Source organism: Suncus etruscus, chromosome 4 (genome assembly GCF_024139225.1).
Source record: "Suncus etruscus isolate mSunEtr1 chromosome 4, mSunEtr1.pri.cur, whole genome shotgun sequence".
In the NCBI taxonomy this organism is placed as follows: Eukaryota; Metazoa; Chordata; class Mammalia; order Eulipotyphla; family Soricidae; genus Suncus; species Suncus etruscus.
Genome location: NC_064851.1, coordinates 124,257,747 through 124,272,458, shown reverse-complemented (window position 1 = coordinate 124,272,458; position 14,712 = coordinate 124,257,747). Strand labels below are relative to the sequence as shown.

Genomic DNA, 14,712 nt, shown 5'->3' with positions numbered 1-14,712 from the left:
AAAGATAGATAAGCAAGTAAAGTATGTGTTCAAGAGAGAATATGGGTGTGAGTAGCAAGTGAATGTTGTTCTGTTCTAACCCAGGAGATTGGTAGGGTTTGGGAAAAGACTAGACTCTTTCTTGGGGTCCAAGCGGTGACCAGTGAGCACTTTAAGCCTCCAAGCATTCCTGAGAATGTTCCCTGAACCCAAGTGGAACTCAGGGTGGCCCTTCCCCAATGAGAACTCTTATTCCATTGTTTGTCCTCAATTTTATGAGCTCCCACTAACATGACAAATATTTTCTCATTTGTGTAAGATGGCTTCATGGAAGCAACAGCTCCCTGATAGTATTTGCTCTTTACATACAGGTTGAGTACCCATAGGGGACTTCTGCTAACTGAGGACTAAATATTCCACTTAATAAATATTAGATACTGTGATTTTTTTACTAATGCTGATTTTTCCACTGACTCAGAAAAGAAAAAAGAGAATGAGAAATTAAAATCAGCCAAGAAAAAGGCTTCCCAGGGACTCATTTCTCAGTGTGTTAACACCGAGGCATCAAGTGTTCCCCCGTCCCGGAGTTCAGAAACGCGGAGAATGTCCCTAACTTCTCCTGCTCATGCTACTCAGGTACTGATTTTCCACTCATATCTTGTTTTCTTCAGTTTAAGTTTCTCTGGCCTTAGTTTGTCAAAAGCGCCATTTTTATTAGAATCCATTATTATCATATTAAGTTGGTTTGTCAATAAGATTAAAAGTAATCATTTTATAGAGTTAGAGAGACCACTTGGTGCCAGAGATCAAATCAGGGATATATATACATATAAATATACTTATACAAATATATACATATACCATGCATGTACCCAGCCCTCTGATCTTAGCCCTCATTAGTTCTCCACATTCTTGAAGAAGCCAAATAATTCTTCAAATCTTTAAAATTCTAGATTATTTAAAGCTTCTCATTGTTCTCCAATAAAATAAATGAAATATTATATGAAATATTATGTATTATTATATTATATATACTATTATATTACATATATTTTATATTATATATAATATTGAATTTCAGATATTGATATGAACTTTCTATGTATGCATATTAATATACAACATCCCTACATAGGGATATATAGCATCTACTTATATATACACTTATATCTATAATATACATATATAATTTCTTCAACATTGAAATACATTTTTTCATAAGTACTTATATTAATAAAATAAATGGGCAACAAAGTCACAGTAAAAATTATGGGAGGCCTGAGTGATAGCACAGCAAGTGGGGTGTTTGCCATGTATGTGTCCAACCTGGATTCCATCCCCAGTATCCCATATGATTCCCCCCACACTAGCAGGAGTAATTATTAAGCCCAGAGCCAGGAGTAACACCTGTTGCTGGTTGTGGCCTCCAAACAAAACAAAAATATGCTAATAGGATTTTTTTGAAATAGTAAAAGCATTTCTGTGGTCATAAAAATAAATGAACGTTTTGTTCTAACACTGTGCTTCCTACATCTAGTCTTGAATTGGCATCAAGCTCTAGTTTCAGAAATCTTGTTTTCCCAAATCTTAAATACCATTTTGAATCCTAGATGATTATATTGTGGATTAAGAGTAAATTCATAGTTATTCAGTCCTTTATGATTTTGCCCGGGGGTGGCGAAAAAGTTTGACACAAAGAGCCAAAATTTTAAACTGTGAGAGTCAGAGAGCCACACCACGCAGTGACCTGCCAAAATAGACAAACACTCACACAAAAGCATATAATTTTAACAATAATATATGAAGCACATATTGCATTTTGCCATTTTGAGTGAAGGTAAAAATCCTGCAGTGATGGTGAGGGTGTGCTGCGTCCTCCACACTCAGAACTAACGACAAGATATGACCCAACATGTGACACATGGGTCCCCCGTTCTGAGGGAGCAGAGATGGATGACGCAGTCTGGGGACAGGATTTCGCGCTTGGAGATCTCTCCTCAGAGGTCCCTCCTCAGAAGCAGCAGAACAAAATCCAAACTTGGCAAAGAGCCACAGTATACAAAGTAATGATAAGAGGCAAAGAGCAGCATTCATTTTGGCCGGGAGCCACATGCGGCTGGAGAGCCGCGTGTTCACCACCCCTGATTTTGTCAATGCTATTTAATTCTTATAATCATTCTCAAATAGGTTATAATTTCTTTACTTAAACATTTGGACTTAAAACTCTAATGGCAGGGATTGGATAAATAGTACAAGGGTAAAAGCACATGCCTTGTATGTGGCTACAGCCTTGAGTCATTGCATTTAACTAAGCCCCCTTGAACCTGCTTGTGAAACCCTCTCCTTCCCCCTCCCACCAAAAAAAAAAAAAGACCATGGAATAAACCTCCAAGAGCAAAGTAATCTTTCCAAAATTACCAGCCAAAAAGTGCAGTTCAAATTCGGTGCTCTAACTGGAGATCTTGGCTTTACAGGCCACCATGCTGCTATGTGAGATATGAAGAGGGTCAAGCTGTGAAGGGCAGGGTTGGAAAAGTGACCAAAGGTCAGCTGGGCAATCTTTGTTTCTTTAGAGCTTCTCTCTCTCTAGCTCACTCTGCTGTGCTGGTTGTTGATAACCATTAGCTGCATTAGAGAGCTTTTATCTTCCCTTATCCTGGAAGTCAGGACAGAGAGGAACAATGACACCTGCCTTTGTTTACCTTGGCAAATTCACATAAGAATGGTGAAATTTTCTCATGCAACTAACCATTTAGAGCAAGGTTCCAGAAATCTGGAACTTGTTCTCACTGCTTCCAACTTCTGACATCAAAGTGATAATATACCCCCATATATCTTAAGAATGAAGCCATTCCTGCATCTTTTTAAGATAGGGTAATATATTACTTTGTACTTAAAAGATCCAGTTGGAATATGCCATGTGTTTCCTGCTGATTTCTGACATATGTCAGTAAGTGACTTGGCACTAGACACCTTTTTGTTTCTAATTATTGTTGTTGTTTCAGCGCTTCTCCAACAATTTTTACAGAGATTTGAATGGTGTGATGATAATTCAAGCAAAACCACTGCAGCAGAGACCTTCTAGTTTTGTGGATAGAACACAGTATGTATCAGAAATAATTATCCTGTGTTTTTCTTCTGCTGCTGTAAAAAACCCTAAAGATCACAAGAGACATGAGACAATGAGAATCCTGTTGACTGCTGTGTTCTGAGTGTCTGAACACTTTCCAGGAAGATGCCTCTAATGTATGAATGAAAACACACTGTTCTATTGCTATTAGGTCAAAAGGGAGGGAAAAATGGGACTCCAGCTGTGGCGTCAATCTTGCGGGTTTTACTCTTTCGTCACAAACTTAACTTTTTTCTTGGGTCTGGAGCGATAGCACAGTGGTAGGGCATTTGCCTTGCACAAAGCTAATCTAGGACTGACCTTGGATCGATCTCCTGGTGTCCCATATGGTCTCCCAAGCCAGGAGCAATTTCTGAGCTCATAGCCAGGAGTAACCCCTGAGCGTAACAGGGTGTGCCCCCCCCCAAAAAAAAAAACAGAAAAAGAACTGTTTTTCTTTCATTGAATTGAACTCAAAATGGCAGTCTGTTCATTCACGTCACAGATCCTTGGGAATATCTTTCAGTGTCAGGCAGTATTTTGAGACATTGCCTAGTAACTGTTCCATATTCGCATTGTGTTCCTATCTGAATAACTGACTTGATTTCCTTCATCCAGGAATGAGCAGGAGGACAAATCTCTGGTTACTGGAGTCAGTGTTCTTTCTTGGGCTCGGCACAACCCAGTACGTATCTCAGAAATGCGCAGTCTACAGAATTCTTCCAAGAAAGCACCAGTACATAGGAGGCTGCCTTCTCTGACTTCAGACACACTGAGAATAAAAACTCCCAACTTTAACATTGATGAAGTCCTTAGGGGAACAAAACTGTAAGTATAGTTTCTCTCCTGGTCAACTAGAGGTCTCAAACAACATATACTTGTCAACTGAATTCAGGTTATTCCGATGCACTCTCTATAAAATAGTTTGTGAAAACTTTTGTAAGTTGTTCATTTTAACTGCTTGAATGAATTTTAGTCATTCACTTACCTAGACACCAGAAATATAAAGTCAGAATATAAATTAGTGCACTAAAACATAGGCATTCGAGAAAATGAAGCTGATATATAAGGGATCGTAGTTGGGTTCCAGTGGCCTTATTTGTAAATTAACCTCTTGCCTTTAACTGTGCACATTCCTCATGTTACTGCACATTCCTAGCATATCCCTTGTCCACCCTCCCCGTTTTTTCCTATTATTGGTGTGCTAGGGAGTCATTTGGAAGTCATTTAACTCCTGCCCTCTTTGTTGAAGCTTCAAAACTATTAATTTTGCTTATATTTTTCTTTCATTTAGATTATTTTTCACTAAGTAACTTTGGTTCACAACACTGCATTAGCTTCAGGATTACAGTTTCACAACTTGACAGTTGTTTATACCACACAGTATTTGCTGTCAAAGGCCTAGTTACCATCCATTGAACCAAATAAGTCCTGCCTATTTGGTTCACTGACCTGCCATCCCCCTTCCCTCTAATAACGACAACTTTGTTGTCACAATCCAAGGTTTGTGTTTTTTGTTCTTTTGCTATCTTACTAACTTTGACTTAGTATTGATTTTACTTTTACCACCTTTCATAATACTCTCAAGTCCAATCTTTGTTGTTCAAAATGGCAAAGTTTCCATTACATTTTTTATAAAATGAAATAGTTTTTTATGGAAAAAAAATAAGTATCATCTTTTAATATTCAATTGTCCATCAGTGAACACTTAATTGTATCGCCAGCTTAGCTTTTGTGACTTGTATATCTAGTATACCTAATATAGATCTAGTATATATCTTTTGGAATGAGTTTCTCAGGCTTTTGTGGACAAACATCTAGAAGTGAATTTTTCTTTATGAAGAAATACTTATATTTTCATTTTTTTGAGCAACCTTATACAATTTTTCGAAGTGGCTCATCAATTTACCTGTGATTCTAAGAATTTATCCACTTAATCTAGGTTTTTAAATTTGACATTCAGCTTTATATGTTCTTCTGGTTCTTTTTTATGCTAGCTTAGATTTTTAATTTGGATATTACTAGTTTCTTAAAATTGACTTACATTGCTATAAACACTCTTATTTACATTAAAATTCATTTGCATAGATTTTTCCCCTCATCTATTCACTTTCATTTCTTACCTCTGAAGTAAGTCTTTTGCATTCAGCATTCAGGTAGGTCTTTTTAGATACAGTTTTACTACTATAAATTTATTTTTGCAGAGAAGCTTGTAATGCTTCTTGTGATCCTTTTTATTACTGATAAATATCTTAGCGTATAGTTATCTGGGAGATGTCTGATGTTATCTTCATCTGAATAATAAGCTTGTCATATATAGAATTTTTGTTTGGAAGTTTTTTCTTTCATCATTTTGGATCATGCTACCCTCATCTGACTTGCAAATGTTCTGTTGAGAAATCAGCATATATATGTTTTGTTCTTGTAATATGTAATATGCTATCTCTTACTGTTATTAAGATCCTCTCTTTGTCTAACTTTTACCACTAGATCATTGTTTTTTTTTTTTGTTTTGTTTTGTTTGGTTGGTTTTTTGTTTTGTTTTGTTTTTGTTTTTGGGTCACACCTAGCAGTGCTCAGGGGTTACTCCTGACTCTATGCTCAGAAATCGCTCTTGGCAGGCTCAGGAAACCATATGGGATTCGAACCACCATCCTACATGCAAGACAAACATCTTACCTCCATGCTATCTCTCCAGCCCTAAATTATTGTTTTGATAAGAATCTCTTTGAGTTTCTCCTACTTGTAATTCTGTGGAATTTCAATTCATGAATGTGTACCTTCTTATTTTGATTAATGATATTTTAAGTTATTATTTTCTCAATATTTTTTTCTGCTCTTTCTTGTCTTTCTTGCCTCCTCTAGAATCCCTGAATGCAAATACTATTTCTCTTGGTATTGTCCTAATGATCTCAAGATATCTTCACTTGTAAAAAGAATTTTTTCCAATTTGTGCTATTATTATTAGCCTTCCAACTTAATCATCTACTCTTTGTTCCCTGCAATCTGTTCTTAGATGTCCCCATAATGCTTTCCCCCCCATAATGCTTTTTAGTTCCATCATTTCAGTATTCAATTCTGTAACTAGTTTTGTTATTTTTGAAAATTTTCTAGTTGATGCATTTTTTTTTCTGTCAGCATTAACATTATTGAGATGGAAATTCTCTATTACCATTTTTAAATGTTTTTTTTTTTGGGGGGGGTTACACCCAGAAGCCCTCAGGGGTTACTCCTGGCTCTGAACTCAGAAATTGCACCACCTGGCAGGCATGGGGAACCATATGGGATGCCGGGATTAGAACCACTGTCTGTCCTGTATCAGCTGTGTGCAAGACAAACGCCCTACTGCTGTGCTATCTCTCTGGCCTCTTTTGCCATTTCTTTTGATAAAGTAGATTTATCTTTGTTTCTTTAGGGCTTATCTTGCTCTTTCATTTAGGGCATCTTATCCCTTTCTTCACTTTTTTTTTTTTTTTGATTTTCTGAGTTTGCTTCTGTGTGAGAAGGAACTCTATTATCTCACTTAGCTCAGAGGATTTGGCTTTATGCAGGTAATGTTATGTGTATTTCAAGAGCAAATGCCTATGTGAGCTAATAATGCCAAGTTTGTTCCCTTTGTTCACTGCACTACATCAGTCTGTCTTCATATGACACGACAGTTGCCTGGCTTTGGTGTGGATGTGTTGGATAGACTCAATTAAGATATATGATACTAGTGTATTGAAGGTGGTGCTGTGGATCTAGTTTTTATATATGGCTTCCAGGAAATGGGTATGCGGACCAGCTGGTCTAGTAATGGTATTATGCTGCTATGTAGTAGATAAAGGGGACACTGATGCTTATTATGGTCATTCTTACTTGCTTTCCTGAGGGTAGGGGTTGCTTGATTGACTGAAACAAAGACTTGTAGGCTTTTTGTCTTGCTCACCAAATTTAGATGACCAGGGAAGGTTTGTTTGCTAATGACAGTGGGTGGTTAAACTGTTTTCCAAAAGAATCAGAGGCCAGCTACTTGTCAAAGGCATTTTGGTCAACCCTTTGGAAAGACATCTGAAGTCACCTTGCTTGCCAGTGTGCCAAAGACTAACTTTGTTTATTTCAAAACCACTAGCTAATTGCACCAAATTTATTATTTTGGGAAATTACTGGCAGGGATCAAACTTGGGTTGGCAATTTACCTGCTGCACTATCTCTACAGCCCTTCAACTGGCTCCCAGTGTTGAATTCTGGGGCTCAACTCCCCTGCAACAAATGGAAAGATTGAATTATTGTGTATTAGACACAAGCCCTCTATACTTATTTCAGTCCACAAGAAAAGTTATTCTTCTTTAAGATTCCTCCCAATTAGGACTCGTTGTCCCTGAGGTGGGGTTGGTTTGGTGAGAGTATATCTTTTTCCCCTCTCTGACTCAGTGTTGCTGTATTTGTGGTGTTAGTTTTGGGGACACACAGATGGTGCTCTGGGCTAATTCCCAATACTGTACTCAGGAATCAGTCCTGGCAGCTTTCAAGGGACTATATGTGGTTCGGGGATTGAACTGGCATCAGTGTATGTAAGACAAGTATCTCCATCCCTATACTATTGTTGCAGTTCATTGTTGTCTTCTAATTCTTGGTTGTGGAAGCTCCATTTTCTGCTTTAGGTCTTCTGGGTTTATTAATTCATATTTAGTTGTGTATTTTCATTTCTTTTGGAAAGATTATATGCTATATCTTGAATTCTTATGCTTTATCTTAAATTTTTATGCTCTATAATATAATTTTTCCAATATCTATCTTTATTTTTCTAATAAAACTGTCAAGTAATGCAGCATATTTTCATTTATATTTTTTACTAGAAATAATTTCTGTTGTTGAATATTGAGAATGTATGATGTTAATGGCTACAAGTAAATATATAGGTTATAATATTTTATTACTTACCTATTGCCAAAACTTTTGTGTGAAATCAGTTTGTACAAATCTTTAAGAGAATGTCTCTTAAAAGAATGGTTCTATATTTTTGGGAATGACGTGTGTTTAAAAAATATGTAATTAGCCGGGGCCTGAGACATAGCATGGAGGTAGTGCATTTGTCTTATATGCAGAAGGTCAGTGGTTCAAGTCCTGGCATCCCATATGGTCCCCCGAGCCTGCCAGGAGCAATTTCTGAGCATAGAGCCAGGAGTAACCCCTGAGCACTGCCGGGTGTGAGCCAAAAACCAACAACCAAACAAAAACAAAAAATATAACTAGTCATATTGTAAATTCCAATACCACAATTAAAAAGTTTTTAAAGGAATGGTGAATAGTACTATTGTTTAGAATGAATCTACCAAGCCAAAGATGATGTAATTTTTATTAGGCTAAAAATTATTTCCTAAATTCTTTTTCCTAAAATGATTTTGCCAGTTTATAACTTGGCTGGCAATACATGAGGCTCTCCTTTTTATTTTATTTTATTTTATCAAAATAGTATGTAAATTTTAAAACTCAATAGGTTAGATGTTGTTTTACTTTAGAGTAGTGTTGAGATTAAGACCTTTGCCTTGCATACAACTGGTATCACAAGATGCCCTCAGGCATAAATCTGGAAGTAGGCTTCTAATAGCATTGGGTATGGCTCAACCACCCAAATTGTCATATTTTAATTGTCATCACATTGTTACTAAAGAATTAGTGAATTATAATTTGTATATTCACTTATATTTTTGTGCAGGAGCCATGGAATTTAATTTTTTACTATTACCTTCAGCTAGGTAAAGAGGTCTGTCCCTTACATTATTAAAATTTACTCACCCATTCTGACATTTATAATAAGGTTGTCAGACTGAAAAAATATATGTGCACATATATGTAATATATAAATATATCAAATTGTTAATCAGAGAACCAAAGCCTTTTCTCAATGAATAGAAACAATGGATATTTTCATCATTTTATTGCTTATTAAAATGTTTTATCATTTTATGCCATCTCTTAATGACATTATATGAAATTTTCTAGTTTTACTTATATAGGACCTGTCATTTAAAAATCAATCAACTCTTCATTTATTACTCCTTCAACATTCACAGTGTCATATTCAGAACCATGTTCTACAACTTCAAAACTGAAGGGAGGAAGTAGGACTTGAATTAGTTTTGTGTTCTGCACAGTTTCAACCATGACTGACTGAGCATCAGTAAACACAGCTTAACAGCCATTGCTCAATATGATGAATGTGCTTGGAGCTTGTGGTCAGTCTTTACTGCATATTTGTCTTCCTTGAAAAACATCTCAGGGTCAGAGCAATAGTCCAGCAGGTAGGGTACTGGCCTTGCATGCAGCTCACCTGATCCTTAGCATCTCATATGCTAAGACTTACTAGGAAAAATATTTGCGCACAGACCCAGGAATATTTCCTGAGCAACACCTAGTGGGGCCAAAAAACATCTCTTCAGCTAAGGGAAATTCTTTCTAATTTACCCAATACTTACTGTGCCTATATAAAACAAAAACAAACAAAACAATAAGAAAAAAAAAAACCAACTTGCCACATCAGCAACCCCCTTTTATTTCTATTTCTTTTTTTTTCTTCTTTTAAATTTATATTTATAGCTTCTAGTTAGGGGCTCCTGCCTGCTTTCCTTTTTTTTTTCTTTTTATTTGAAAAGAATATAGAACATGAATCATTTTGTTCTGCATCATATTTCTATGTCTAACTACAAATTGAGAAAAAAAAAGTGGAGGTACCAGGGGCAAAGAGTGGAAATAAAAAATAATAATAAAAAAAACCTCTAAATACCCAACCCAAATTCAACAACAGTAGAATCAAGAGACCCAAACTACAACAAGAAATACACAAAAGGGACTTGTTACACTAGCAATCCAGGGGGCTAAGGGTGGAGACAGAAGAATGGGAACAGGGGTGCAGGGAGGTTAACACTGGTGGTGGGAATTGCCTTAATTCACTATCACCATGTATTGTAAGAATAACTGTGAAAGACTTGTAATTCATATTGGTCTCAATAAAAATTATTTTAAAAATACAACAAAAATAACATAGCTCATTTTTCTTGAACATTACTTTCTGAAGAAATTTGAAAATGGGGTCTGAGCGAAAGCACAGTGGGTACAGTGTTTATCTTTCATGAGGCCAACCTGGGACCAGCATGGGTTTGACACCTGGCATCCTATATGGTCCCTGCAGCCTGCCAGAAACAATTTCTGAGCCAAGAGCCAGGAGTAACTCCAAAGCACTGCCGGGTGTGGCCCAAACAATAAATAAATAAGTTTGAGACTAATAATTCATACTGGAATTTCATGATAAATGTCTAACCCACTCTTGGCATCTAGATGCTAAGGTTCATGTTGTTTTTCTAGGCAGACTGGCACAGACCTCACATCTTCCCCACCAGTTCCAACCTCACGGAACAGGTTACCCCCTATAGGCGCAGAGACCGGTGAGCAAAATGCAGCAATTTCTGGATCTCGCCCTGTTTCTGTAAGACACATTTTATTATATTTAAGTTTAACTATTTATCTAGTCTGTTGGAAAATAAGCAAATCAAATACTCTTGGCATAGCTTAAGTGTAATTAGTAATATATACATTATCTGTCTCCCTACAAGTAAATAATTTGTAGAAACTTAGGGGGATTGTAGTGTTAATTCACTATTTTGTGAAGTCATATGTGAGTGGGACAAAAGCAGAAAGTCCAGGTGTCAAGGGACTAGCTGATGGTCAGGATAGTGAAGTTGTAATGAAGTAATAGCACAAAGGTTAGTCATGAAATGGGTAGTTATAATCCTGCCATGCAAATTCTGCATTACTTAGTGTACATTAATCAGCTTGAGCCTTTTAATATTCTGAGCTAAAGGAAAATTTCTGGCCTTAAAGAATTATTATTTATGGGCAAAGTAAACAGAACCCCAAAATTGATCTAGAGAACTGGGCTTTACCACAGTGTTGTTAAGGGTGGGGGGAGTGGTCATTGAGGGCAGCAGGAGTGCAGGTGGCAGAAAGACATTGTGATGATTGTTAATGTAGGTCAACACTTTGGTGGAGAGAATGTGGTGTTATACACAAAACCCTATCACAAATGGTATTGTAAGTTATGGTGCTTAAAATTAAAAATATTTGGGGCCGGCGAAGTGGCACTAGAGGTAAGGTGTCGGCCTTGCAAGTGCTAGCCAAGGAAGGACCACGGTTCGATCCCCCGGAGTCCCATATGGTCCCCCCAAGCCTAGGACAGTTTCTAAGTGCTTAGCCAGGAGTAACCCCTGAGCATCAAATGGGTGTGGCCTGAAACAAAACAGAACAGAACAAAACAAAAATTAAAAATATTTGTTTAAGAATTAAATGTATTTGTAGATAATAAATAGTGCTTGGAAAAATTGAGTACTCAATGACATACCCAGCTCTTAGTTTTACAGCTAATATTGACCATGTTTCTTGCATTGTGGAGTTTGTGTCATATTTTATCCAAACTCAACTCAGCCATATAATGGTGAAAGTTTAGGGAAAGATAACCTGCAAATTGTATACACAAACAAATTTCCCTCAAATTCACAGGAACCTCTTACTCCATTGGCTGCAGGTAGCTTAGGTTTGTTTTATATAACACACAAGAACTTCTGTTTTGAGAATATAAAGAACTGAAGAGAAAAAGACAATGGAAGTCGTGTTTTAATCTCTACCTCCTTGAGTACAGCAGCAGTGCCCATTTCAGAAGTCCAAAGTGGCGATGCTTTCCTGTTTTACTGAACAATATGGACATTGAACATAATAAAAAGAAAAAGAAAGCATGCATTGCTTTTAAGAGTTTGGTGCTTCAACAGTGCAAAGTTTATTTCCTGGCATTTTTCTATTAAGAATTTGATGCAGTTGCAGTTGGTACCATTTTCTAATATGGCATTAGCATATTATCAACCTAATAGCTAGTTATATTTTATTTTTTTCTATAATTTTATTTTGCTCATTTTTGGAAGGTCACACCTGGCAATTTTCCTGTGTATTTGTAGTTCTATGTTCAGGGATGCTGCCTCACTCATTGTATTATATCTCCCTCTCAAAAAGTTATTATATGTTTTAAATGATTTTAATTTTGTTCAGAGGAAAGAGGTTCCAAAGCTGGGCCTTATAGTATGTGCAGAAGCCTTGATTTTGATCCCTAGCATTGTATACCACATCAAACCATGCCTATGCCTTCAGCATACTGAGCTCCAGAAGCATGGCATTTCCAGAATCGAACACTGAACCCTTTGTCAAGTGTTACTAAAAGTGACCTTCAGAACTTTCCTTAAGTATTAAATGTATGTTTATCTTTAGGACTAAATAAATTTATTTAGAAATATAAATCATTTTTAATTAAGCAGGTAGATTGAAGACAGGTTGGGGCATCTATAAATTTTCGTCCTTCCTTCCTTCTTTCCCTCCCTCCCTCCCTCCCTCCTTCCTTCCTTCCTTCCTTCCTTCCTTCCTTCCTTCCTTCCTTCCTTCCTTCCTTCCTGCCTGCCTGCCTTCCTTCCTTCCTTCCTGCCTTCCTTCTTTCCTTCCTTCCTGCCTGCCTTCCTTCCTTCCTTCCTTCCTTCCTTCCTTCCTTCCTTCCTTCCTTCCTTCCTTCCTTCCTTCCTTCCTGACTGCCTTCCTTCCTTCTTTTCTTTTCTTTCTTTCTTTCTTTCTTTCTTTCTTTCTTTCTTTCTTTCTTTCTTTCTTTCTTTCTTTCTTTCTTTCTTTCTTTCTTTCTTTCTTTCTTTCTTTCTTTCTTTCTTTCTTTCTTTCTTTCTTTCTTTCTTTCTTTCTTTCTTTCTTTCTTTCTTTCTTTCTTTCTTTCTTTCTTTCTTTCTTTCTATTTCTTCTTTCATGCTTGCTTGCTTGCTTTTAACTAGAGAATCTTGTCCTTTCTTTAGTACAGAGGGAGACATCTGCAAACTCGTGGGCTAAGTGCATTGCCTGATCATGCAGAACAAACACCTCTTCGAGAAAAAACCCTTCCTGTAGAACAGACCTCAAGGCCCAACACAATTCACACATTTCGGGTATGTTCCCTATTAACTGTCATTTGGATTTTTTTTTAATCTTTTGAAGCAGTGAAGTTCAACCTGTGTTCTATTTTCCTTCTATAGTCAGACACATCTCGAAAGGGCTCATTGATACTGACCGAGTGTGCTGGTCACACATGGACAGGTCAAGGATTTCTGACAGGTTAGTGTCCATATATAAATAAAATTTGTAATTGTTGACTTTCAGATTTGGAAAAGAGAAATGGAAAATAAGCAAACTTGATATATTTTGTTTGAGATGTTTAAGAGGAAATGCCAAATATTTGTTTATGTACATAAATCTCTATAAAAAGCAAAACTGCACATAGCTGCTGTGGATGCAGAAAAGAAAATATCTAAATACCCTCACTTAACTCAGAGTCCTTTATTCTAGAAAGAGGAAAAAATTTTTTATGAATCCTTTAAGAAAGCTCTTATGGCTGAGATCATTCTTTATCTGTTCCTCTTTCTCTGACTAATATCATTCAATATTTTTTTTATTTTTGGGGGCCACACTCGTTTGATGCTCAGGGGTTACTCAGAAATCACCCCTGGCTTGGGGGGGACCATATGGGATGCCAGGGGATCAAACTGCTGTCTGTCCTAGGCTAGGGCTTGCAAGGCAGACACCTTACCTCTAGTGCCACCTCTTTGGCCCCCATTCAATATTTTTAAACAAGAAATTATTCTCTCTCTGCCATGGCATTTTAATTAGTTCTAAATAAATTCAGGGTTTATATTTTTTTCATGGTCTAAATTTATAAGTGCTTCATAAAATATAGGCGCATATTCTAATTATTTTATAGTAAAATTTTTTTAGATAAATGCTAATTTTACCCTACTATACTATTTTGAAGAGTAAGGTTTCTAGTTTAGAATTAAAGTTTTAACAGGAATTTAAAAAGATGTTTTTATTTTATAACTTTTTCTCAAGAGTTTCAATCTTAAACATTTGCCTAACTTTTGGCAACACAGTATTGTTGGTTTTCATCCTGACTACCACTTTTTAGCTGAGCAGTCTTAACAATACCTTACTCTCTTGACCTTCAACTTTCCTTTTAGGACAGCTTTTGTGAATAAAATAATTATTAGGATAGAAAAAGGATATAACTAGGGCCCACAGCAATAGTACAGTAGATAGCATGCATGCTTTATATGTGGCTGATCCAGGTTTGATCACCAGCATCCAATATGGTCCTTGAGCCCTGCCATGAGTGCTCCCTAAGTGCAAAGTCAGAAATAAGTCATACGTACTGCCAGATATAACCCCCAAAACAAGAACAACAAATAAAAAGATCTAACTAGAGATATACACTGCTTTAAAAAAGTACTATTTGTATGACAGGTCATCTTAGTATCAGAGATAACTTGCTGTTTTAATGAAAATAATGTATTATAATTTATTAATAATTCTAATAAAACTTAAGACATAGGATAACACAAGTTTACCACTGCTCAAATCCTCTCTTTTAGGGTTGAGCAACAGTACAACTGGTAGGGTACTTGCCTTGCACACTACTTATTGAAGTTTGATCCCCTGATTCTGATATGGTATATCCAGCATCTTCATGACTAATTCCTGAGTGCAGAGCCAGGAATAACCAACCCCTGAGATCACCA

The 14,712-nt window shown here is 36.6% G+C and overlaps 1 protein-coding gene across 1 annotated transcript in view; it reads left to right on the top strand.

Moving 5' to 3' along the window:
- The window catches only part of FAM149A (family with sequence similarity 149 member A), a 30,576-nt gene that overhangs the window by 12,454 nt on the left and 3,410 nt on the right, over window positions 1-14,712 (top strand). Inside the window, exons 8-13 of the mRNA XM_049772352.1 lie at window positions 458-615; window positions 2,985-3,082; window positions 3,707-3,916; window positions 10,433-10,553; window positions 12,961-13,089; window positions 13,177-13,255. Coding sequence (XP_049628309.1) covers window positions 458-615; window positions 2,985-3,082; window positions 3,707-3,916; window positions 10,433-10,553; window positions 12,961-13,089; window positions 13,177-13,255 — 795 coding nt within the window. The remainder of the gene's footprint in view (window positions 1-457; window positions 616-2,984; window positions 3,083-3,706; window positions 3,917-10,432; window positions 10,554-12,960; window positions 13,090-13,176; window positions 13,256-14,712) is intronic.